General features: G+C 47.9%; 1 protein-coding gene across 1 annotated transcript in view; it reads left to right on the top strand.

Annotated features, from left to right (window-relative positions):
- The first annotated feature begins 483 nt into the window (after positions 1-483).
- Positions 484-24,369, top strand: part of LOC149361207 (venom metalloproteinase antarease-like TtrivMP_A) — a 69,832-nt gene continuing 45,946 nt past the window's right edge. Inside the window, exons 1-2 of the mRNA XM_089568019.1 lie at positions 484-584; positions 7,797-7,987. Of these exons, the coding sequence (XP_089424145.1) occupies positions 509-584; positions 7,797-7,987 (267 nt within the window). The 5' untranslated portion in view covers positions 484-508. The remainder of the gene's footprint in view (positions 585-7,796; positions 7,988-24,369) is intronic.

Here is a 24,369-nt window from a genome sequence, read left to right as displayed (position 1 = left end):
TAAAGGTAACCGTTTCAATATATTCCTGCGCTACTTTGAATTTCTATGCCGGCCATTAATTGTGAAGTTATAAAAGTTTTAATAGTAACATACTGCCCAATATAATTCATATCAAAAGCGTTATCAGTACTACTAATGTGCTGAAAAGAAATGCCATAATACGATGCTTATGCACAAGCAAACTTTACCGTGGCTTCTCACTGACATTTATATCACTTTTGAATACTTGCTGGCTGCCTCCAGCCCTACTACCGCCCCCGCAAGGTTTTCAAGAGCGTGTAGAAAGGCCAATCAGTAATATTAAACACGGACTGCTTTAAAAAGCATCTTAAAGGTACCGGTCGCGAAGGCACCGACATTTTCGTATGCCGCGAACAATATCCGCAGCGATGTCTGGACACCTCAGAAGTGTTTGGTTCAGATATAAAAGCGTCGCTTCTGCGACGTGTCAGTACTACAGCTTCTTTTCTAAAGTATCAAGAAGGTTATCTGTTGCACTTAAGGAAATATGTTCGTGTATGGAGTTCTATGCCGACAAAGCGGGAAGCATTTTCTCGTGTTGGTCATTACAAGTGTTCTGACCAGTAAGTGTGCTTTTGCATTCTGTGTTTGCGAAGTCGTGGAGCTTATTCTTCCTTCCCTCTCACTGCCAGCACTTCAATTCACCTACCTTCTGACTGCTATGAGACCGTAGCGACACTAGGATGCCTTATAGTTTCAGTGACGCACTAGGGGAGAGCAGAAATGGTTGCTTGGAGAGACGAAAAGGATTCGAAGTCAAGACAAGCGCAGCAGAGGGCGGCAGAGAGTCAGGTGGGCGGAAGGAATTTGGCAATTTGCGGGGACACGGCAGCACCTGGCTCGGGGCGAGCTTATTTGGAGAGATATGGGACAGGCCTTATTCCTACAGTGAACGCATGATGATGTTGGCGTTGATGATAGAATAATTCTATCACTTACAACAGCGAAACAGCCGCTAGAAAACTCATTCATTTTCAAGAAACAATGCTCCCGTTTGATGCCTGTTTACTCGCTTATTTGCTTACGTGAATATTGTGTAGCTATCACAGGTACGAAACCACCTGAAAAATAAAGGTCTGTGCGGCGCTACGAAAATTTTTCGAAGTTGTTTGACAGTTCGTAGAGTTAAGTATTTTTATTCTCTGTTTTTCATTAAAGAGTCTCTCTCTCTCACCAAAGGAAGTTATTATTTCTCTACTCCTAGAAGCAGCGGATTAGCGCACGTGGATAGATGGACGCCTCGTGTGATGATCCACTGTAAAATATGGCAGTGGCCAGTTCCCTGAATGCTCCTCTTTCGTGGAACCGAAAGCATCACGGAATCGATTTTTTTTTCTCAATTGTCACTCTCGTGTCATGAACCTCCTACGGCTTCCTATTCTCTGCTATATACTGCCAGTTACTCCCAACGGACGGTTTGCAAAACTTTATAATTTCACGTGTTTCTCAAATCTAGATGCTATAATTTGTGCTTGCAGTTAATTGGATGTTGGAAATCTTGTTTACTTTTATCGAGGCCAACCGTACCGAGGCCAACCGCCGTATTTCGCGATAACGTAATGGCTGCGCGACCTGTTCCCCTTTCTAACTGAGCACTGTCTTGTGGTAGCCTCTGCCCGTCACCAGTTAGGTTGCGAATGTAAACTACCATAACGTATGCAGGTGGTGCTAATTCTGCTGCAGTAATGACTAGCGTGTGCTCTGGCACGCTGTAGACCTCACACTGCTGGCCGCCGCGGTGACTCAGTGGTTATGGCACTCGACTGCCAACCCGAAAGACGCGGGTTGATCCCGACCGCGGCAGTCGAATTTCGATGGAGGTGGAATTCTAAAGGCCCGTGTGTTGTCCGACGTCACTGTACGGGAAAGAACCCCGCGTGGTCGAAATTTCGCAGCCCTTCACTGCGGCGTCTCTCATAGCCTGAGTCTCTTTGGGACATTCAATCCCCATCAACAAAACCAAATCAGACGTCGCACTGCTGTTTGTCGTACTCTCACGGCTTCTAAACAAGGGAAACCACCCAGGGAAAAAAAATCTTTGCCCATGACTACGTTTGTGGTCCATCGGTTCATCGCAGTGTTGTCAAGTATATCGAATGGACGAGCAAGATTTCTTTTTATGTCGTTGAACAAAAAACAAAACTTGCGTCAGGAATGGCTGTCAGCATGATATTGAGCTTTCATCGTCGTATTGACCCGTGCAGCTTTACGTGTCAACTGACGCTCTGGCTAGCATACAGCATAACAATTAATATAGGCTATTCAGGTATTACTGCGATAATGAACTGTAAAATGTCTCTTGATGATTTGTTGATATTTCCATTAGCGCCCGAATCTCCTGTGACGCCGCCGCTGAAGGTAGCGCTTATCAAAATGGATCACACAACACTAAGCAATTGTGGCTTGATTAAAGACCCGGAAGCAGTGGGTCATTCTGCCGCGATATTGATGAATAATGTACATTATATTAAAACTGAAATCTTGCTCTTACCTGACTCCTAAAGGCAAATTTATTTACAAAGGAAAAATAATTGCTCCCTTATATACAGTTTAACATAAAATGGGCTCTGGAAATATTTAGAAAATATAATGTCCTTGGTTACTTACCACAAACACTTCGGTGCCTGCAATATCAGGATTTACCCCGAGGTTGTAGGGGTATTGCTGAAAGCGCAGTAAATATACCCGAGTTTCTTATGCAGGTATTTCGAAAAGGGATGGTTTCTTATTAAGGTGAAATCTTCACTACGCTAAGTAAAGCCAGGGTCACTGCGTTTGAAGATTTCAACTTCATTTGACCATCACAGAAAACAAAGAAAAGGAAAGGAGCATAACTGGCTCTCTGGGACAGGGACACCTTAGTCGCGTTTTAAGCTATGAAAGCAGTTGAGCGGGACAGATTATAAAGCAGAAGGAAGGCACATAACTGGCCCGTTGGAACAGTGGACACCTCAGTCTGCTTGAAGCTACGTGGCGGTAGCGACAGATGTGCGCTGCACGCGTTGGCAATGACAGCGTTGTGGAAGAAACACGGCACTGAAACCATAAGCAACCGGCGTTAGTTGTTTTCATCAGCGTTGGCGTGGACAACGTTTTAGACTCCGGTGATTTTAAGGAAACGATTATTTTAAAGTATTCATGATGAGTCTATAACTTTCGCAGTTCCAAAGACCGTTAGAAAAAAAAGAGCTAACTTGAGATTATAACCCGCCGCGGTGGCTCAGTGGTTAAGACGCTCGTCTACAGAGCTGGAGTACCCGGGTTCGAACCCGACCGCGGCGGCCGCGTTTCGATGGAGGCGGAACGCAAAAGGAGCCCGTGCGCTGCGCGATGTGAGTGCACGTGAAAGGAACCTGGGGCTGCGGTGAGGCTGTCGGGTTAGTACACTTTCCAACGGGACCCGTCTACCCCTGCACTTGTCCACAAAGGCTTTACCATGCAGGAGGGCGATCTAGAACTTTATCGTATTGGTACGTGATGGTGACAGTCCTCCCCTTGCGTGGCGCTCACCCACTCGTACATATCTTAAATATATATTGCCCCCTAAACTTAAGAGCATTACGTTCTCGGACATCTTTAGCAAGGCGCTATAGACCGCAGGTCGCGACCCCCTTCTGATTGTGGGCGATTTCAACGCCCCCAGTCGGTTGTGGGGCTATCACAAGGAAATGTCGCATGATAGAAAGCTAGGGAAACTAACCCCCATTCTGGGCATTACTCTCTATACTGACCCCGTTCATCCAACACATGTGGGTAACTCCGTAACTCGGGACACTTTTTCCGATCTTAACCCTCACCCGGAAAATAAGACACGCAGACTGTATCAGCACCGAGGATATCCTTAGTAGTGACCACTGCATCATCAACATTATTTATTTATTTATTTATTTATTTATTTATTTATTTATTTATTTATTTATTTATTTATTTATTTATTTATTTATTTGTTTATTTATTTATTTATAAATACCGATGTCTCTGAGGAGAGACATAGCAGGAGTGGGTAAATAAATTAGTAAAAAAAATAACATGGGTAGCATAGAAATGGAAAATACAGAAGTAATAAAAACAGATCAACAGGTCAAATTGTCAGGCAACCGAACAACAAACTCTTCAATCGGCAATAAACGAAGTGAGCCGTCCAATCCATTCCAAATTTCAACAGTTAGAGGAAAAAAATAAAATTTAAAACAATCTATATGTGATTTGAAGGAAACAATGTGTAATGGGTAGTTCCATCGGGTTGCACGCGCGCTTGAGGACACAAATGTGAAGGGTGCCTGTATGCCAGATGACGTGTTAACGATCTTGTGCAGCATAATGATGCGTTCACGTGTGCGCCTATGTTCTAAAGTTTGTAAATATAAACTGTGCATATGGGAAGAAGGCGAAAACTTGCGATCGTACCGGCCGAAGATGAATCGTATTGCTTTTTTGAACTGATTCTAAATGGTCAACGTCGCGCGCGTAATCATCTTAATTCAATTCAAATGAATTGAATGGAATTCAATCTATACTCGCCGCCTACACCGCTCCAGAGCGCAGGCCCGCCTACCACACTGGACGACTTTCCGTCAATCCCCGCCCCCGTAACGTCTGCTCCAAAACAACTACTCCTCCTAGGCACACACCATTCTCCAAACGCTACACAAACATGCGAACAAAATACAACTCACAGATAAGGTGACAGATGTGAAAAACTACCTCCTTCAACTTTGGGAAGCACAGCGCAGCCTCACTAAGAGCTCGCTTCGTCAGAAACATAACAAACTCGGCTTGCGTATTCATTATCTCACCCAAAAGGCGGCTGAGTATGCTGCCCAGCTCGCCGACTCTAACTGGATGAATCGCTGCAACTCGGCTGTTAGACAAATCACTAGTCGCAATACTTTGAGGTCATTCCGCAACCTCATAGATCCAACACAGACCTGCACAGAAGCACACAGACATCTGCAACGAGCAGTTCATAACTCAGAGGTAATACATACGAGCTTGCTCAGACTTCACGGGATCAGTATCTGTGTCATGTGGAAGACCCCAGTGGGCTTGAATATCTCCATGCAGGTAGAAATAATCTGGCTCTGGATCATCCGCTCCCGCTCCACGATCCGCGGGAAGCTCTTGCTAAAATGAGGCGGCGTACCGAACCGGGCAAAGACAAGGTTACGGTCATGTTTTGACCGACCTTCCTTACTTGGCGTATGAGGCCCTGCTAGAAAAAATCAGCGGAATCTGGAAAGTGTAATTACCCCTCCCCCTAGATTGGAAAATGATGCTTTTCACCTTCATCTCCAAGGCAGGTAAGCCCATCAATACCGATCACCTCGGACCTATCTCTTTAACGTCTTGTGCGACCAAGCTTATAGAGATCATTGTTCGAGATCGCCGCGCCGAATATCCGAAGGCCCGTAATACGTTCGCAGACACGATGTTCTGATTACGGCCTCACAAGTAAGCAGAGGACAATCTGCGTCAACACACCTACGAGGTACTCGTGCCTGTCGAGCACCCTCATAATCGCAAGGGGGTCTCGCCTTAATTTTGAAAGGCGCCTTCGACAACGTGAAATACAGCGTCATACTCGCTCACCTGAGCGAAACACACTGTGGACACAACACTTTTAATTACATCAAACATTTCTTAACGGACCGCGAAGCCTTTATCCGCATTCAAGACAACGAGCACGGTCCTTAAACTATGGGTGCGCGGGGCACGCCACAAGTACAAGGCGCAGTGTTGTCCCCACTACTCTTTAATCTGGCAATGCTCCAACTCCCTGCCCAACTGGATGGAGTTGAAGGTGTACAGCATGCACTGTATGCCGACGACATCACTGTTTGGGCAAGAGAGGGAAACATTGGTCAACTGGAAGGCCGCATGCGAACAGCGGCTGGCATAGTGGATCGCTGTGCTGCGTACTGTAGTCTCCAGTGCTGTCCTCAAAAATCAGAATTCGAGCAACTCCACCCCTCGCCAAGATGCAAGACCCCAATACTTCTCTCTCTGGCTAGTGGACCCATACCCGAAGCCAGTAAGATGACAGTCCTCGGACTTTTTGTTCACCAAAATCTTCCCGCTGACACAACGCTAGCCAAGCTAGCCAAGTAAGGATGCGATGCGACTCGCCCATGCTTTTGTGACGAGTCAAATTCTTTATTAGACTGGTAGCTGCACCTGCGCAAGCATGATGAAGACATCCTGGAGGTTGCTCTCCGCAAGATGATCAATAGGGCGCTCGACCTCCCGATCTTTACCTCTAATGCGAGGCTCCTTGCATTGGGGGTGGTGAACACCTGTCGGGAGCTGCGCGAGGCGTACCTCACTAATCAATACATCCATCTTCCCCAGAATGTGTCCGGTCGTCGCCTTCTGGACTGCCATATTTATACAACACGAAAATCAAATTGAAGACAAGGTGCCAGTGCCCGAACTATGGACAGGCGCCCTCCGCGTTCGACCCCTTCCTATCAAACTGGACGGAGAAGACCACAATGGACGACGTCAGGTGCTGGCGAATGCCCTGCACCGCCATTATGGCTCGAAACAGCGTTTTCTACGTAGACATTGCGGGCCCATACCATTTCAGGAGAGGGTAGTACACGGCCGCAATCATTCACTAGAAAAGACAGGTGGACGACCTCACTTCTAAGGCCTCTAGCGCAACCCACACGGAGGAGGCAGCAATCGCCCTGGGTGCCTCCCACCATCAATCTAAAGTCATGTTATCCGACTCATGAGGGGCCTGTCGCAATTTTGAGCTGGGCTGAATAACTCCTACAGCGCAAATAGTACTTCGAAGAGCAGCTCGGGATCAGGACCCCACAATCCGATTTCTCATTTGGATGTCAGGACACTAGCGTTTACCAAGGAGCGAGGCTGCCAACTCCGCCTCCCGCGCACTCACTAACCGGGCCCTCGACGTAGATCCTCCCGATCTGTGCCAGGACACCTGTCCTCTTTTAACGTTCAAATATATATCCGCTCTTTACTGGGACTCGCACCGCCAGTACACGGCTCCTCTCAAGGGGCTAGAAAAAGCGGACGAAAGAATAGTTCTTAGACTCTGCACTGACCATCTGCCGTGCCCGGCAGTACTCAAACATTTCGATGCTTCCTTCTGTGGCGTCTGCTGTTTCTGTGGGGAGGTGGCTTACGCCTTCCACGTGGTCTGGGCATGCCAGGAAAATGCTTCTCTTCCACCCCTAACCCATTTTCCTACTCGAAAGGACTGGGAGGCGGCCCTGCTCGGCTGCCTGGACCTAACGGCCCAACAAGCCCTGGTTGAACGATCTCGCGTGGCTGTCCAGACCAATGGGGTCCCTGAATAAGGGACTGCAGCTAGTATTGTAAGGGATGCGGTCCACTTGAGGCTGCTTCGCTAGCATCCTCTCTGTAAATATTATTAAATTATTTTTATCATCAACAGCAGCAGTAGGCCGCAGCGTTCATTGGGCGAGCAAACTCTCGCGATCAACTGTTAACTGCCACCTGCCAGGGTGGCAGGTTGAGTGCGTTGCCCATCCAGTGTGCTGAACGCAATCAAATTTACAGGCGCCAAGCCGCTTATAGTTGCTCGATACGCAATAGCTTTCGTTCTCTAACCAGGTTCAGCAAAAAATTGAACCACAGCTAAATTTTTTAGGACTGCAAACATACAAATGAGCTTAGTTTGGAATTATTTTAAAACTTTCTTTAATTTAATTTGTCCTGGTCGCAATATTTGTTGTCACGCGAATTTAATAAGTAACTGAAATGCTTAAAACTGTTTTTTTCAGCTCTCACATGCTCGAACAAAATTACTGAAAGCACCATTGTTTATCCTCATGTCTATGAGGACCGCGAAGAAGCGTCTGAGAAGGTTCTTGTAATTCAAGACGGGTATTCCATTAACCTGAAGAAAGCTTCAGTGCTCGCTGAAAATCTTCTACTGCAGGACATAAGAGATGGAGGCATCAGTGAGACTTACGTGAGTACTGTCATCTATAGTATTTCTCTCCTTGAGAATGTCCCGCAAGGTTTCTACGTGGGGCATAGCCCACCCTTCTCCTCACGACGCGCACGCGGCGGCTCTTTTGTACTTGACTGGCAAATAATAAAAAATAATCGCTTTTTATAGTCATGAAAAGTTCTAGCGGAAAATCTAAATGCCACTGTACTCTGGCTATCACCACAGCATGGCGCTTTCCACCCGCGCACTTATGCACGTATTTGCTGAGCACCGTAATAGCAAATGCGGTTTTAAGAAATTACGATTAAATAGAGACTAGCAAATCACGCATGCGTTCTCTGTTGTCTTCCTTGCGATCGCGACTGTCTTGTCCTAATAGAAAGTGCTTTGCCAACCTCCTTACAATAATTGAAGTTTTTAACAATGCGACAAGCGGGGCTTGCTGGTATTACATTTTTAGAGCTGTAGTACAAATAGGTTGAGTATAAAAGGAACAATACGATACAAGACTGGACGAAGCGCAGTCAGCCAACATGGTTACCATGGCGTTTCGTCCTGTAGAGATTAATACAGGTTTGCTTTATGGTGAAGAGAAAAATGGCGTCAAACAACAAATGACATTGCTTTTTTGCTTCAGGGACACTAAAGGGAATTTGAAGTTCTTTCTTATCGCGGGAAATCAGCCTTCAAGCTCGGAGCATTGTATGAAACATCGAAATATACTATGCGGCCGATTTCCTCATTAAATTGTATTGAACGTCCGGCTTCCTCAATTTAATTTTCTTATAGTAATGCGAAGACCTGAACGAGTCAGTCAACATGGTTACCATGGCGAAAAGCACGAGTTGCCTTTCAGCCAATGGCGTGGTGGTTTGCCGCACTGCAGTCGGCGGAGCAATATGCCGAGTGATGCCACCGGCCGCACATCACGGTTGGGCGCATCACCCCTGCGGCATCACACAAAGAGAAAACATAGACTGCTCGCTTCGGGCTTGCTATTTTGTTGATATGTGCTCTCAGCCAGAAATATGGCAAAAAGAGTAAAAAAAATGACTTTGGATGTGGTCACCGGTAAGTATTTTATTTGGCCATTCCTGAGTATTGTGGTTCGCGAAGGCAAATACTTCACCAGCATTACTATATCCGTTGGCTTAATCTGCGGCTATAATGTATGGGAGTGAAGCTGTTTACTCATAGAAAACAAAAAGAAACGAAAATAAAAGCAGAAAGAATTTTTGCACAACGGTCTTTAGTGCTCTTTTAAAACTAACGGGCAAAGATAAACAAAGCGGCACAACAGCGTTCCAAAAAGGTTATAGGAGCACTACAGAATGCAGAATTCAACTACCTGGATAAAGAAAGACAATTAAATTTCAGAAATAGGAAAGAGTAAACAATGATCACCCAGGTATTATATGATATTTACCGCTGATAAAAGTATGCTTTCTCCTGCGGAATAAGCCTTTCTTTTTAATAATTTGGTGCTCACGGCTAACTATTTCTAGAGAAAAATAGCGGATAAATGAACAGTTCTACCATACAAAATTGCACCTAATACAGTGCTAAGTTTATATTCCCTGATATTCGTGTTCTGTTATTGTTGCTTCGTTAAAGTTGCGGGATATACTGTAGTGAAATCTGCCCATTAATTTTTTCTACATGATTATGCCTGCAATGTATTTAACGAATTCAATGTCTGCCAGAATGCGATGCTCACGTAATAATGAATTCACGGTACAGTCGTTCCATTTAGAGGCTAATCTTTTATGTACCTGGTTTTGAATTATTTGTAGGTAGATTATTTGTGGACAAGTGTTGCCGCAGGCTATTGACATTGTTAATATTTTGATGTTCTATAATAACCTTTTAATCTTTCTGGGACAAAGGTAGACGTACGTCCTGCATTGTTCCCAAGAATAAAGGACTCGTACCAGGCGATGGGACGCAACAGTCTGTGTTATGCTGTGCTTCCACCTTTGTTCATGTTGAAATGATTTGTTTAAATATGGTTTCAGCCGCGTCTACTAGACGAGGTAGCGAGTCGAGACCTTGAAACTTTGTTGTTGTTTTTTCGAGCACGTTGCAAGTTTTTCGCTATATTCAATCTGGCGAAAAAAAATCGAAATACCCGGTGAGTGATTGCTTTTTTCAGCCCAAAGAGCATCAACTCTCGATCACAACGTGCTCTTCTTCCGAAGATTTTCAACGACTGATTACTGAGTGGTAATTTTCAAACATTTTATATAGAGGTTGTTCTTGGGCGCCAAATTATCAATAGCCATATATTCAGAACCGCCAGCAGCAAGAAGCATTTCCGAATGAACATGAATGGTACAAAAAAATGGCAAAATATAGTTCGCGTCTCTGGTGAAGTTCGATTCGGGGGAAAGAACACAACCCTGTCTAAGTCGAACAAAGGTGTGTACGCCGTTGGTGTTCCACGATGGGAGTAGTGTGAACAAGTTCAACAAGCGGACAAGTGCGAACAAGTTAATGAAGTGGTCAGTCAGAAAACGCATGTAGGTCAATGGGACAAACACGTGCCATTTTCCTTCCCCCATTTAGTGCGAACGGGAGAAATATGTCCCACTTGTTTCCAATTTACTATTTCTACTAAAATTTAGAAATTTCCTGAGAACCGTTTTTGTATTATGCGATCAAAAATTTTTCATAAAATTTGGAACAAATATATTGCATCTTACAAAGGTATAATTAATATCCATCGCAGACCTTCGTGTTCCGCGTAGTGGATTGGGTCAACGGATTTGTTTAAATATAAAAATACTGATCCAGCACAAGTCGCTCTACCGCCTGCCTCATTTAAACGTTCGTCGGTTAGATATTTAACAGCTGGATGAATACAGCAGCGTAGTCGAAATCTCTATTACTAAGGAGATACAACATTAGTTTTATTCAAGTATGTGATTATTAGTTTTATTAAAAAGTTTTAAATCATTTACCGAAAAAAAGCAGTGCGCAAATCCGCCTATAAATTCTAGTAAGATGTCACCATTCTTAAATACTGAGGTATGCTGCCGCGCTTTGAGTAGCGTATAAAGGTACAGGCCTCAAATACCCTATGGATGTTGTTACAAAAAACAACACATGTGGGATGGGCAATTATTTCATTTAAGTGTGAAGAATGGTATCAAAGCTTGCACTGCTTACATTTAGACGCGAAATGACGAACACAACTTCGTATAGTTTCTTTCTGCATAGAGAAGTGTCCGAGGAAGCGGTAAAGCTACGCTCGTGTTACAGAACTGGCACTGTATTTTCACAAGCAGAGTGATTACTGCTGAAAACGTCCGCAACGTTATAAGGGTACGAAGTGATGTTATCATCAGGCTCACTTATTAACGTAGCTTATTGTGTCTCTTTGTTTAGATACAGTCAATTACCTACCATTTTATTTTTGCATTACTGCCACTCTGAGGAATTCGGTGTGCGAAGTAATATCTCGTTAATATTATAAGCTGTATATAATGACAGTTGGAGAGCTTCTGTAACCAGCGAGCATTGTGGTATTAAACGGCTGTACCAATGTTTTTTCGCATAACAATCTTTAGTGCGGGCATGATGTTTGGCACTTTCTCAGAGATGAATGGGTTTTGGGGGTACGGTAGAGTTTTAAACTTGCATTTCTGGAAGTCAGCATGATGGAATGATGTCAGCAGTGTTGCTGCGACTAGGGTAGTATGGCCGGACGGTAATGGGACGAGGATGATCGGAGACTGGGTTACGAGGAAGGCAAAGAAAACTTTATACAACTATTCACATTATGTACACGTACAGCAACTGAGCGTGCTTCTCAATCGAAGAGTCTAGATGAGAGGAAGCTACTTGACCGTCCTCTGCGCCGGGTTTTCTAGGAGGTTTTCTTCTCTAAAATTCCTAGATGGAGGCCGTGCTTGCCGAGGAAGGCGTGTCCAAATTCATCGTGGCAGATCATCACGCGTTCTCTCCCCAGAGAACTAGATCACATCACGTGAAGAGCTTGAGAGAAGGACGCCATCTATGTCGTGCACACACAGGGATCTCCACGAGTAGCGCCCCCACGGTTTGCAGGTGGTCGCACGTGTTTCTCACCAATGCACGGGTGAGGCTATGTGGAAGGGCACGCGGTGTCAGCTTCCCCTTTGGATACGCACGCCGATGTCAGAACATGATGACTAGACCCCGCAGTGCTTCCCGGAACTCCTTAGTAGGCCATGGTAGAGTCCGCTGCAGTCGCGCAGGGCTCAGTCTTCCAGCGCCCCGTCGAAGAGGCCAGCATGTACGACAGAGGGAACCATTTTTTTCCGAGACAAGGGCATCCGGTCTTCAGCCGTCGCGCGGTTGTCAGCGTTCTTGACAGTTCTTGGATGGCGTTTGCTCTGGCCCTCGTGGCCAGCAGCACGATCATGACAGCTCGCCCGCCGCCAGGCAGGGGGCTCGAATCGGGTTACAGCTCCTCGCTAACTTCTGAAGAGGCCGCATCAGCTGGGCAGGTCCTCTGTTTCCTTGGTGATGCATGGGGTTATTTCTGCAGGCCAAGGGAGTTCATTAGTGATCAAGTGTGCACAATGCCCCCCCCCCCTCCCCCGGCAAGGCTTGAGCTCAGCCCACGCCAGAGTCATCACAGGCAAATAAAGAACAATGACTTAATCTGTGCTGCTATAATACCTTACCTTTTTGGCTGCCCCCCTCAGGTGGTCTGGTAGGGTCAGCTGCGGACGTGACCTATGCAGGCGATTCATTGGCACCACATCTTTCAATTTTGGATCAGGTTTGAGGCTCCAAGAAACTACAGTTGCTGTTGCGATCCACAGATGGACGGCCGGTAGATGATTTGCGAGGATAGTACAGCTCAACTATTAAACATTTTGTGGTTTTATTAGGGAGATAAACACATCCTCCCCGCTTAACCGCAGCTGACAGTTCAAAACCGCCGGACCCCACCTTGCGGTCGCGTACGCTACCGAGCGCACGCCGAGTACGGCGGCCTTACTCTGAGGGATTAAAGGAACGACACGTTGGCTGACACAAACAAGGCATTTATTGCTACAACAACAATAACGCCAGCTAGCAACAAAATAGACTGAGGAGTCGAGGACGTCCGACCCACCAGCTCGGTTACAAGCGAACGTTCGCCCACGCTAGGGCAAGGGGAATCTCCGAGGCCGGACGGGACGGATTGGCGGGAGCATGTTCCGACCAGGAGGCGCATGTCGACGAAGAGCGGAGCGGCGCGCGACACGTCCGCGCGCTTTCCCGATGCCGAGCAGAAGAGACCACGTCTCTGCCCCGCGCGCGAGCAGCAAACACGCCATCCGTGGCGCTGATGTCGCAGCAACACCAGCGCCCTTTCCTGTTAGTTAAAGTAACGTAACTAAGGGGGTTGCATTGCGAGGAAGCTAACCACATAGAACGAGTTGAGGGTGAATTGCGGAAAAGCGAACCACAGGAGACGAGTGCGTCCCCACATCCCCCTAACCTTTCACAGACCCACACGCCTGCAAATTACATGCTATGGAGGAGTCTCCTGGCCTTCATGCACTTGAAGGAGGGCGTGCAGCAGAGGTCACGCCGACAGCGTCCACGCTGCCTTCCGCGGTATTCCGAAGGCGGCGTGAAAGTCTCCGCTGGGACGACTCGCATGGCCAGCGGACTACGTGTCCGCAGGCCCGCGAAGAGGAGGGCCCGTTGAAAACTGCTGGCCAGGATCCTGCAGTAGTCGCCAGGGTAACAGCAGCCGGAGGTGGCTGCTGTCTCGTCTCGCCACGGCTGCCCCGGATGGATGCGGCGAACAGGATACAGGCCGCTCCGCCGCAGCAGGCGGCAGTGAGACGATGCGCACAGGACAGTAAGCCTGGGTTCCACTGGATCTGCAAGATTTTAGAAACACTCCGCATGCCTTTAAGGTAGCTCACGGGAGGGGAAACGGCGTCAGCAAGGGCCTCGTGGCTCAATGCTCAAATCGCTAGCAAAACGTGTCGGGCGGCTGTGCAGCGCAGAGTTCGAGTGAACACAGCCCTTTCTTTAGTTGAACGAGACTGCTCAGTTCATGCGAAATTAAAAAACGGGTGGGCAGCAAAGTGCGCCCCCTCTCAACACCACGGTCCGGTGGTCGTGTCTCTTCCGAAATGGTGCAGGCTGCTTTTAAAGCCTTAGGCATCGCTACCATTGTGACACCGACCCTCAACAAAAGAAAGACCCGAAACGGGTTTCGTGCGAGCAGCCGCGAGGAGACATCAGCCTTGTGGGTGGTACCACCCCGCTCACTGCCCGAAGCAGCTTCTCAGCGGTCGGCGCCAATCGCATCGGACGGTGTCGGAGCGTCCGGTGACGAGCGGCAATACCAGCGAGCTCGTAGCGGCACCCGTGGCCCCAGGCCACCCGGCTCCCGGAGCCGCGACTCCTAGAGTGGAAACAGACACAGCGAGAAAATATATACAGAAAACTCGGACCACCCACGCGGCTTCCGCACTCACTCGCTTTGGGCTCGGCAACTCCGCGGGCATTAGGCCTCGCGCTCCCTCGATGCGGCCCAAGTGGTTCTTGTGAAAAATCTCCAGGAAGAAAAACTAGGATGTAGCCTTCAGGACGGGCCGGCTGGTGAGTGCTCTCCTAAACGCGCGAAAAGCTTGCTCCTTGCTGTTCCAGTTCACCTTAATCGCCTCTGTCTTCCTAAAGCTGTTCGTGAGTGGATTCGCCATCTCCGAATAGCCTGGAATATAGCGCTGGTAATAGCCAGCCAACCCTAGAAAGGCGTGTATGTCAGTCTTAGTGGATGGCCTACGGTAATTGCGTATGGCAGCGACCTTGGCGTCCAGCTTCTGGCGGTACCCTCTTCCGATAACGTGAACTTCATAGTCAACCTCAGCCTTCCCAAGCTGGCACTTTTCTGCACGAACTGGCGACCCCGCTTCTGTAGTCGGGTCAAAACATCACTCGAGTGCCGCAAGCGAGCGTCACAGCTGTCAGAATATCCTGCAATGTCGTCTGTAACCAGCCGGAGGGACGACGCTTACAGCAGCATGGTCAGTGCAAGAATGAACCACTGTTTATTGAAGGCACAGCTTTTATAGGCACGAGCGAGAGCGCTGTACCTACTGCGCATTACTGTTGCGCATCGGCGCGATGCAATCACTGATGTGCGGCACTGATGCGAACACGACACGTGTCCGTTACATCCTCCCTCGGGAAAGAACAAAATGAGACACTTCAATATAACAGTCACAGTTAGGGCACTTGATTAAAGTGTTCGTCATAGCGTAGCCTCTGTGGGGGCCGGGAGGTCCGAGTTGATCTTCTCACGGTGGGCGACGATGGGATGCTCGACGGAGAATTGTATCCACTTGCTGGTCGAGACGATTCCTCACCGTTGGTAGCAGAGGTCACTCTAGACGATTGTGCACCTGATTCAGCTGGTGTCGTAGGTTGCTGTGTACGGGGCTGAGAACCCGAACAAGTGTCGTCGCTGTCACTGGTGTACTGCTCCGCCGTCCTAAGCAGATGCCGGCGGTTCCGCCGAAGCATACGTTGATGTTTGGTTTGTACCAAGTAGGATCGTGGAGCGCTTTCAGCAACGACCTTCGCTTTACGCGACCAACCAGCAGCATCCTGAAGTCGCACCGGTGAGCCTCTGTGTAGTGCTGCCAAAGGCTTTCCAGCCCTGGCTTGGTGGCGTTTCCTTACTGTAGTACGAGTCACCCTGCCGAAGTCGGGAAGGTTAGAACGAAGTCGCCTTCGCTGAAGAAGCTCACCCGGAGAATGCCCATCTTCCAGTGGTGTAGAGCGATATGCAAGAAGACCAAGCCAGAAGTCCTCCCGGGCCTCGAGGGTCTTTTTCAGGATCCGCTTCACGATCTGTACTCCTTTTTCCGCCAAGCCGTTCGACTGCGGATAACGGGGGCTCGATGTTATATGATGAAAGTCATATGCTCTGGCAAACGTGGCAAATTCATGGCTCGAGAACTGGGGTCCGTTATCCGTGCATACTTCCACTGGTATACCATACCGGGCGAACATGGCGCTAAGGGCTGCGATCGTGGTTTCTGCAGTTGTGTTGTCGAGCGTGTCGACCTCCGGAAAATTTGAAAATGCATCATACGCAACCACGTACGACTTGCCCGCATAGGAAAAGATATCTACTCCAACCCTGTACCAAGCACATTTTGGAACGGGTCGCATTAGCAAGGGTTCTTGTGGCTGCCTGTACGCGTATTTTCTGCACGTTGCACAGCTTTCCACACGGGCAGTGATGTCGCCATTCAGACCAGGCCAAAAAATAAGTTTCCGAGCCCTCTCCTTACACTTTTGCATCCCAAGGTGGCGCGCATGAATTCTGTCCAACATGATTCGTCGCATACTTTTCGGTATGACGACTTTAGTGCCTTTCAGCACTACTCCATCAACGACAGAGAGTTCGTGCGAAAATGGCTTGAGTTCACCTGTCACTGGCTGCCCGTCCACCAAGCATGCTATCACAGTCTGGAGGTAGCAGTCCCGTGCAGTTTCTGGCTGTAGCGACCGCAGCGTTTCGGAGGTGACCATGTAGCCCAAGGACTGGACGGCGTGAACCTCAACGTCGTGTGTTGTGCCACCTTTTTCTTCGCCCTGATCCTTTGTTGACCGTGACAACATGTCAGCGAGAACCAGATGTTTTCCTGGAATGTACTGCAAGACAAAGTCATATTTTAGCTAACGCAAAAAGAATCGTTGCACTCGTGGTGGCATGTCAGCAATTTCTTTTCGTGCTATCGCTACCAGCGGTTTGTGGTCCGTTTCGATAAGCACGTTTCTACCGTACACGAACTCGTGAAACCTTTCGCAGCCAAAACATATCCCAAGTGCTTCTTTCTCAATTTGGGCATAATTTTTCTCGGCTTGCGTTAAAACACGAGATGCGTATGCTACGGGCCTCCACTCACCACTGTAGTCTTGCAGTAATGCTGCACCAACGCCGTCTTTTGATGCGTCACAGGTAATCTTGGTTTTTCGCTGCGGATCAAAGATTGCGAGAAGGGGGGCGGTGGTCAGGATTTGTGTTAGTTTTTTCCACTCCTGCGCATGGTTTTCCGTCCATTGAAATTCTGAGCGTGTCTTGATAAGCTCGCGTAGAAGCGTTGTTCGCTCGGACAGGCGTGGCACAAACTTACTAAAGTAATTGAGCACACCCAGCATTCGCTGGACGTCGCTCTTGGACGTTGGTGTTGGTATATTCACCAAGTTCTTGATCAGCTTAGGGTCAGGCGATATGCCCGTTCGGCCTATGATATCGCCAAGGAATCTGACTTCTTTCACCCTAAACTTGCACTTCTGGATGTTGAAAGTCAAGCCGGCTTTCTCGGCGGCTTTTAGCGCTGCTATCAACCGCTCATCGTGTTCTTGTCTACTGGAACCCCATACTAAAATATCGTCGACATATACCAGTACGCCGGGTAGGCCATCAAAGACTTGGCTCATACTCTGTTGAAATACCTCTGGTGCGGAAGAAATGCCAAAGGGCAGCCGGAGAAAACGATATCTCCCGAACGGCGAAGAAAAAGTGCAGATCCTCGAAGTCCGCTCATCAAGCGGTATCTGATGATAGCCCGAATTTGCATCAAGGCAGCTGAAGTACTGGGCATTTGTTAAACGGGCTTCCAAATCTTCTCGCCTAGGAAGCGGGAAATGCTGCCTCTTTATGAACTTGTTGATAGCCCTGGGATCCATGCACACCCTTAGCGTGCCATCTTTCTTCTTTGCCAAAACTAAAGGGCTGACCCAGTCGGTAGGCTCGTTCACCCTAACAATGATGCCAGCACGTACCATTCTGTCGAGTTCTTTTTTAAGGGGTTCTTCTAGCGCCACCGGAACTCGTCGCGCTGGTTGCACTACTGGTATCGCTTCAGGTGACAAGACCATGCTGTACGCCTGCTGCAAACAACCGAGGCCCTGGAATATGTGCCCGAAATTTTTCAGAAGGTCATCAGTTGCGGTCTTGTCTACGGCACATACCCTACGCTGGACTAGCCCCAGAGCTTCACTCGCTTCTAGCCCAAGTATGGCTTGACGCCCATTTTTCACCACAAAGAACTTCACTGTGGCAGAAGTGTTCCCAAGACAGACTTCAAGCGTACACGTTCCAAAACACGTTATGATGCCTCCGTTATACGCCCGCAGGATCGAATTAGTCGGCTTCAGCTCTTCTGCTCCCCGCAGTTTTTGGTAAATGGACATAGGAAACAAGCTTGCTTGCGATCCGGTGTCCACTTTAAAGCGGATCGCACAGTTACGAACTTGAGCCTTAACCATCCAATCCCTCTCGCGCTTTGCCGTGGTGACTTCTAGGATGTCAAAGTCCGCGTCTTGCTGCTCTCGCACTTCACTGACCCCGGCTGACGCACAGCAACTTGCGAAATGGTTCAGCTTGTGACACAAACGACACTTCTTTCCAAAAGCTGGGCATTGCTTAAGTTTGTGCCAGCGGTTGCACTTACGACAACGAAACTGTTTTTTTCCTTCTTTCCCCTCTTTCGAGGGAGCCGCGCGCCTCGAAATCGCGTCGACACTGTCGTCCCCTCTGTGCCAAACTTCATTCCGCTGTGCTAGCGTCTCTGCTGCTCTGCACATTTCCTCTGCTTTTTTCAACGTCAGCTGGTTGTCCCGCAGCATCTTCTCACGTAGTCGAGGATTACACGTGCCAAATACAATCTGGTCCCTTATCATCGATTCTTGCAGCGTGCCAAAGTTGCACTGTGCCGCTTGCTTTTTCAAGTCACGAACAAATTTTTCAAAAGGTTCTCCCTCCGCTTGCTTTCTTGAACGGAATACGTATCTTTCATGTACTTCATTGCTAACTTAGGCACAATAAGCATCAAACTTGCTCACCAAGGTGCTGTAGTTCGTCTTGTCTTCATTGTCGCCAAACTGGAAGTTGTTGAAGACGTCCAAAGCGTCGTCGCCAGCAATGCTCAACAGGAGTGCCGCCCTCGATGCTTCCGATCTGGGCTGGTCCTTAGTCTCCGTCGCCTGCAGAAATAACTCGAATTTCTCCTTAAAACGCTTCCAGTTTTCTGTTACGTTACCAGTCAGCCGCAATGGCTCTGGTGTCTTCAGCAAGTCCATAGCACGCCGGACGCAGGGTCGATTCCATAGGCCTCAAAGGGCCACTTCTAACACCATGTAACCAGCCGGAGGGACGACGCTTACAGCAGCATGGTCAGTGCAAGAATGAACCACTGTTTATTGAAGGCACAGCTTTTATAGGCACGAGCGAGAGCGCTGTACCTACTGCGCATTACTGTTGCGCATCGGCGCGATGCAATCACTGATGTGCGGCACTGATACGAACACGACACGTGTCCGTTACAGTCGTCCAGGTAGGGAGCACGTATGCCTCCGCCCCTGTCAACACTCTTTCCAAAGCAAATCGGCGCGTTCTTGAGCCCGAAGCTCATTACAAGCAGTCGAAAAGTGCCGAGGGGTGAGATAAAGGCCGCGCTGCGCCTTGTGCTTTTGGTGACAGGAACCTGCTCGTAGCCGCGGGTTAGGTCGAGAGTCGAGACGTACTGGGCCCTACTGACAGCTTCCACCCGCTCTTCCAAATTAGGAATGGGGTAAAGTTGGTCTCTTATGACCGCATTTATCTTTCGGTAGTCACTGCAGGGCCGAGACTCTTTTCCGGGCACTTCTATTAGCATGATAAGGGACGTGTATCGCTTTCCGCTGGTGGAATGACACCGAGATCAAGGATGTGACGAATCTCTCCACTGAAGTTCTCTCTCTGTCTGGGTGAGACGCGATACGGTCGGGAACGATTAGGCTCTTAGCTATTCACTTGGGTATCGTGCTCCACTGGGAGTGTCTTTCCCGGCCTATCAGCGAAAGTTTGCTCGAACTCTAAAAGTAGCGCTGGAGGTCCCCCTTTCGTCATTCGGTTAGAACTCATCACCACGTATCCTTTCGAGAACGCTAGCGAAAGTAGGGGAGGCATTGCCAGGAAATTCAAAATATGTCTGTACTTCCTAAGGGCAAGCTATACGATCGCTTGGCGTTGTCGATGGCTTCATGATATTGCAATTGTAAATGTTTACCTTTTTCCGTCTACCAGGCACTTTTACCGCGTAGTTTGTTTCCGACATTTTCTCCACAACCTCCACGGGGCCCTCCCACTGCACGCCCAGCTCGTTTGCTTTCGACGCGGCCAGCAGCAATACTTTATCTCGTACCGAAAACGAACGCTGCCACGCGTTGCGGTCGAAGTAGAGGTTTGTTTTCTCCTGGGCCGACTTCATGCTCGCCTCAACTAGATCTTTGCACGACTGAAGCCGTCCTGGTAGCTAAAGTACATACTCTAAGACGGTGGAATCCTCGCCCCTGCAATCCGAAGATTCGCGAAGCATGAGAAAGGGTGACCTTACCAACCGGCCATATACCAGTTCAGCTGGACTAAACCCGGAGGCTTCATGCGGCACTGAGCGAAGCACGAACATGGTGGCTGGCAAACATGCTTCCCAGTCTCGTCGGTGCTCGTAGCACAGGGCCCTGAGGACTCTTTTCAGTACAGAATGCCACGCCTCTACGCTGTTACGTTGAGGGTGTCAGGTAGAGCTGTCAATAATGCGAATCCCGCACATCTCTAGAAAGGTGGCGGTGATTGTGTTCGTGAACACGTTACCTTAGTCGCTCTGAAACTCGACGGCTAAACCGATCCTAGAAAATACCAGCAACAGTCAGTCGACAACTCCCACAGAGTTCAGCTTCTTTAGGAAATCGTGATGCACGCCTTTGGTGTCTTTGTATTGCGGATACAGTACTCCTGCCCACCGCTTCAAAACGATGTTTTTTTTCGCCAACCTCTTACCGATATGATCACTCAAATCTTCAATAGTCGCTTCGGTTACCTGTTCAGCTGTGGTTGTCTCGCGGTCTTCTTTAATCAGCTCGGGAAAGCCAAGGGAAATTTCTAATTCGTCATTGTCCTCACTAGGTGACGCGGCAGGCAGCTCATCCGCGAGATCCATGGACTATGCATCTACCGCGGCATTTCCTTTGCTGGTTGCACGCTTTTCAGCCCCCTCAGGACTCAACTGGGCCGCGATCACGTGGGCTTTGGAACCTATCAGCGCGTGCACAGAGTGGTCGCGGTAGCTCACGCCCCTCTTTAGCTCGTCCTGCTAGTGGTTTGAAAAAAGGTAGGGGCACTGCTTCGGCAACGTCGCTGACATCACCGCTTCGGTATGCAGCACCCCGAACGGGCCCGCAATGCTGACGCGCGCGACAGGCAGGCAGACACTGTCCTCCTACGCAACCTGCCGGATCCACGCGCACTCGCCAGCGAAAACTTGCGGTGAAATAAGCGCAGGGTGCATAAAATTCATTGTGGCGGCGGAGTTGCGCAGGACGTGACACCGTCGCCTATTCACTCTCATGTACGGCTCTAGTAGGCGCATATTTTCCTCGTCGAGGGTAGAAAGCGAAAAAAAAACAACCTAGACCTTCGACAGCCACTCGCGATGTGCCTGGGCTTGGTACAGCGGAAACATACTGTCGGTTTCCGGTGTCCACAAAGGTAAAAAGCTCGCAGTGAATCACTCGTTACATTCACTGAAGATCAGTAAGAGCAGGATAGGAAGCAACTATCTTTTCTTTGCCTAGCGTAATTTTGCAGGTGGCATGACGTCAGGGCCTCCATTAGCCTTACAGGATATGAAAATTTCATAGCGGGCAGTAATGTCAGTGTTCAGAGTGCCCGCGTTAGGATGAGTGCGTAGTTTCGAGTGCACAGGATAAATTACCTTCGACTTTCGTATTATAACATGCAGGAATTCCTGCTAAGCATTCAGCGCCAAATATTTAGAAGTATGTTTAGTATATAGCGCGATTCGAAGATCTTTCAAGCAGGATATACTGACTGCATCTATGATTATGATGTTTTTGTTATCCAGCTGTTATCGCGGTCATTAAAACTTGAAAGGCAAACACTAGTCGGGTAATATGGAACGGGAATAATTAATGTAACCAATTATGGAGCTCCAGTTAATCCTTAGAAAATAATCACATTCAGTCCGGACTTATTTACAGTTACTTCTTAGTCCTACATAGTGACTGCGTTTATTTAGACCTTGAATGTTACATAGATTGTATAGTGACAGCGGTTAGTCGAGTGTCGATGCGAATATCCGGTGCACAGATAAGGTGCAGGTGTCTGTCCGAAACAACAATTATTGAAAATCGTTTAGTCAATCCTGCATTGAAATTGCGAAACTCTTCGAAACATTTCCGAAGGCAGTTGGCACAAAATTAAGTTATATTGCGGCAATGACTTCTAAGAAATTTGTTTAACTCGCTTGTAGGATAGAAAGACATCCTTGCTCAGTCGGCGATGTAAGCGTTTGGATGGCAGGGCGATTGCTTTTTGCCTAGTGGCAGATTGGACAAGCCAGTAGTCGATGAGAACGGCTGTTCGGTGTTTTGTTGCCTTTATCTGGTCGCTGTCAACCAACAAATATTACCAGCTTCTCACTTTATTTAGTGGCATTGCTTTTAGATAATGTGCTGTTTTGAGGGGCTCAGGTAATCGTTTACTTAAATGGGCTATTTCACGATGGCACGCGTTATCACTTAGGCAAAATGTAGCGCACTTTGAGCTGCTGAATTTTGGATGTTTTTAGAGCACAAGAAAAACTGATGTAGAATAATATTTCTAGCACACTCCCCCATGCGGCCCTCGGTAAAAAAAGTGGAAATTTACCGCCAAATTAAGACAAGAAATTTTCTGCAACATCCTGCCTGAATGCCAAGAAGCCTTCACTCTGTGTGTGTGCAATTCTGTAAACCTCAACGTTACTCATCCAGAAGTATCAACTGTGAAGCTTTAGGAGATAATCACAGTTTTCGGTTTCGTTTTCGGTGTGCTGTTTCCTTGTCACACCTCTTCTGAACCACGTTTTTTAAGATTTTGACGCTACCAGGCTCAAAAATATACACGTACTTGTTTTTAAACCCTGTCGGCACCAGGGCATGCAGATTTTATTAAGCTATTGATGAAAATTGCATCGGTAAGGAGATTCTACGCAATTAGAAAAACCTCACTGCATCTCATTTCGTTGGAAGCTCGACGTTAGAAGACACTTCGTGCGACGTCATGGAGCTAACAAGGAAAGAGCTACAAAAAGCAAGAGTACTGCGAAAAAAAGATTACTAGCTTCTCGACTTCAAATTAGCCAAAAGGTGGGAGCAACGACAGCGAGCAGCTCGGTTGGAATTTGATCAGATAATCACGCGATGCAGTCAGTGCCACGCTGCCAATGCCACCAAATTTTCTTTTTGGAAGCCGATCGCCTTCTTAGTACTGCCTGATGAGGAGAGCGTCACCCTGTTCAGCTTCGGGAAGCACTTTATTCAGAAAATGAGTTCACCGTTCGCACGCCGTTTCCAGGAAAAAAAATCTTTGAAAAGTTTTTAGAGATTCACAAAATATCGATAAAACAGTAAATATATCCAAGAAAAGTAAGGGTAGAAATGATCTAGTATATAGGTTGTGTGGCACTATACCAAAAATAAACTAGTATTCAAATTTACAGTACTATTAACACTAAGCTTCGCGATCGGCAAAAAAATGTAAATAAATTGGCGGGGCGCATCGCTTTGGGCCACTCATCAGTGGAACGTCAAGGTAGACCCTGGCCCATCTTGGAGACAGCTCTGTCCGTTACACTGGCGGTGCCACGCAACCATTGATAACATGCCAGGTAGCTGCACAGAGACCGCGAAAGCACTCGGTCTCCTCGGCAACGGCGGAAACTAAAGCTACAGACGGGTACCTGTCGATAGCCTGGGTTTGGAAGAACAAACACCTCTATCCGAACTTAATTAGGACGAATGGGATCATCTTTCCTCAAAAAGGTATCGCTCGCAGCTACAGTCAAATGTCGATGCTGCGAAATCGCGAAAACACTGTCGCTATTGAGCAGGGTCAGTGCGTGAAGAGGATGCCACCTCGGGCGCCATGCTTGAGCGATTGCTCCGTGTTGACGAATTTCGTGAAAAGTTTAAAAAATACTACTTCGTGCTACTGATACAAAAATCGATTCCCAAGTGAACTCGAATCCTTTTCAAGCATATTAAATGTCGTTACTTGTCGAGGAGTGGCCTCGTTAAAATCAGAAAGTTGTATTTTGCGCTATATATAAGTTGAACGATTTGAATAGGAGCGGTATAGCCAAAGTATTAAAAGCTCTTCTTTCTATACTGCCGCGACGTTCTCCACCAGAAGTTGAAAAATACTCATGCTGCAGTATTCAGGCGAGTACATAAATCACAGTGTACACTCAATAAACAACGGGACGTGACGCCCACTCTGCGCTGCAGCGCTCCGTTGCTGGTCTCTTCAGCCCACATTTCTTACGCAGGTTGGAAGCACAACGCGT

The sequence above is a fragment of the Amblyomma mixtum genome, chromosome 2 (genome assembly GCF_055824585.1).
Source record: "Amblyomma mixtum isolate Tamu chromosome 2, ASM5582458v1, whole genome shotgun sequence".
Taxonomy (NCBI): Eukaryota; Metazoa; Arthropoda; class Arachnida; order Ixodida; family Ixodidae; genus Amblyomma; species Amblyomma mixtum.
The sequence above is the reverse complement of the archived record's forward strand: the minus strand, read 5'-3'. Positions and strand labels throughout refer to the sequence as shown.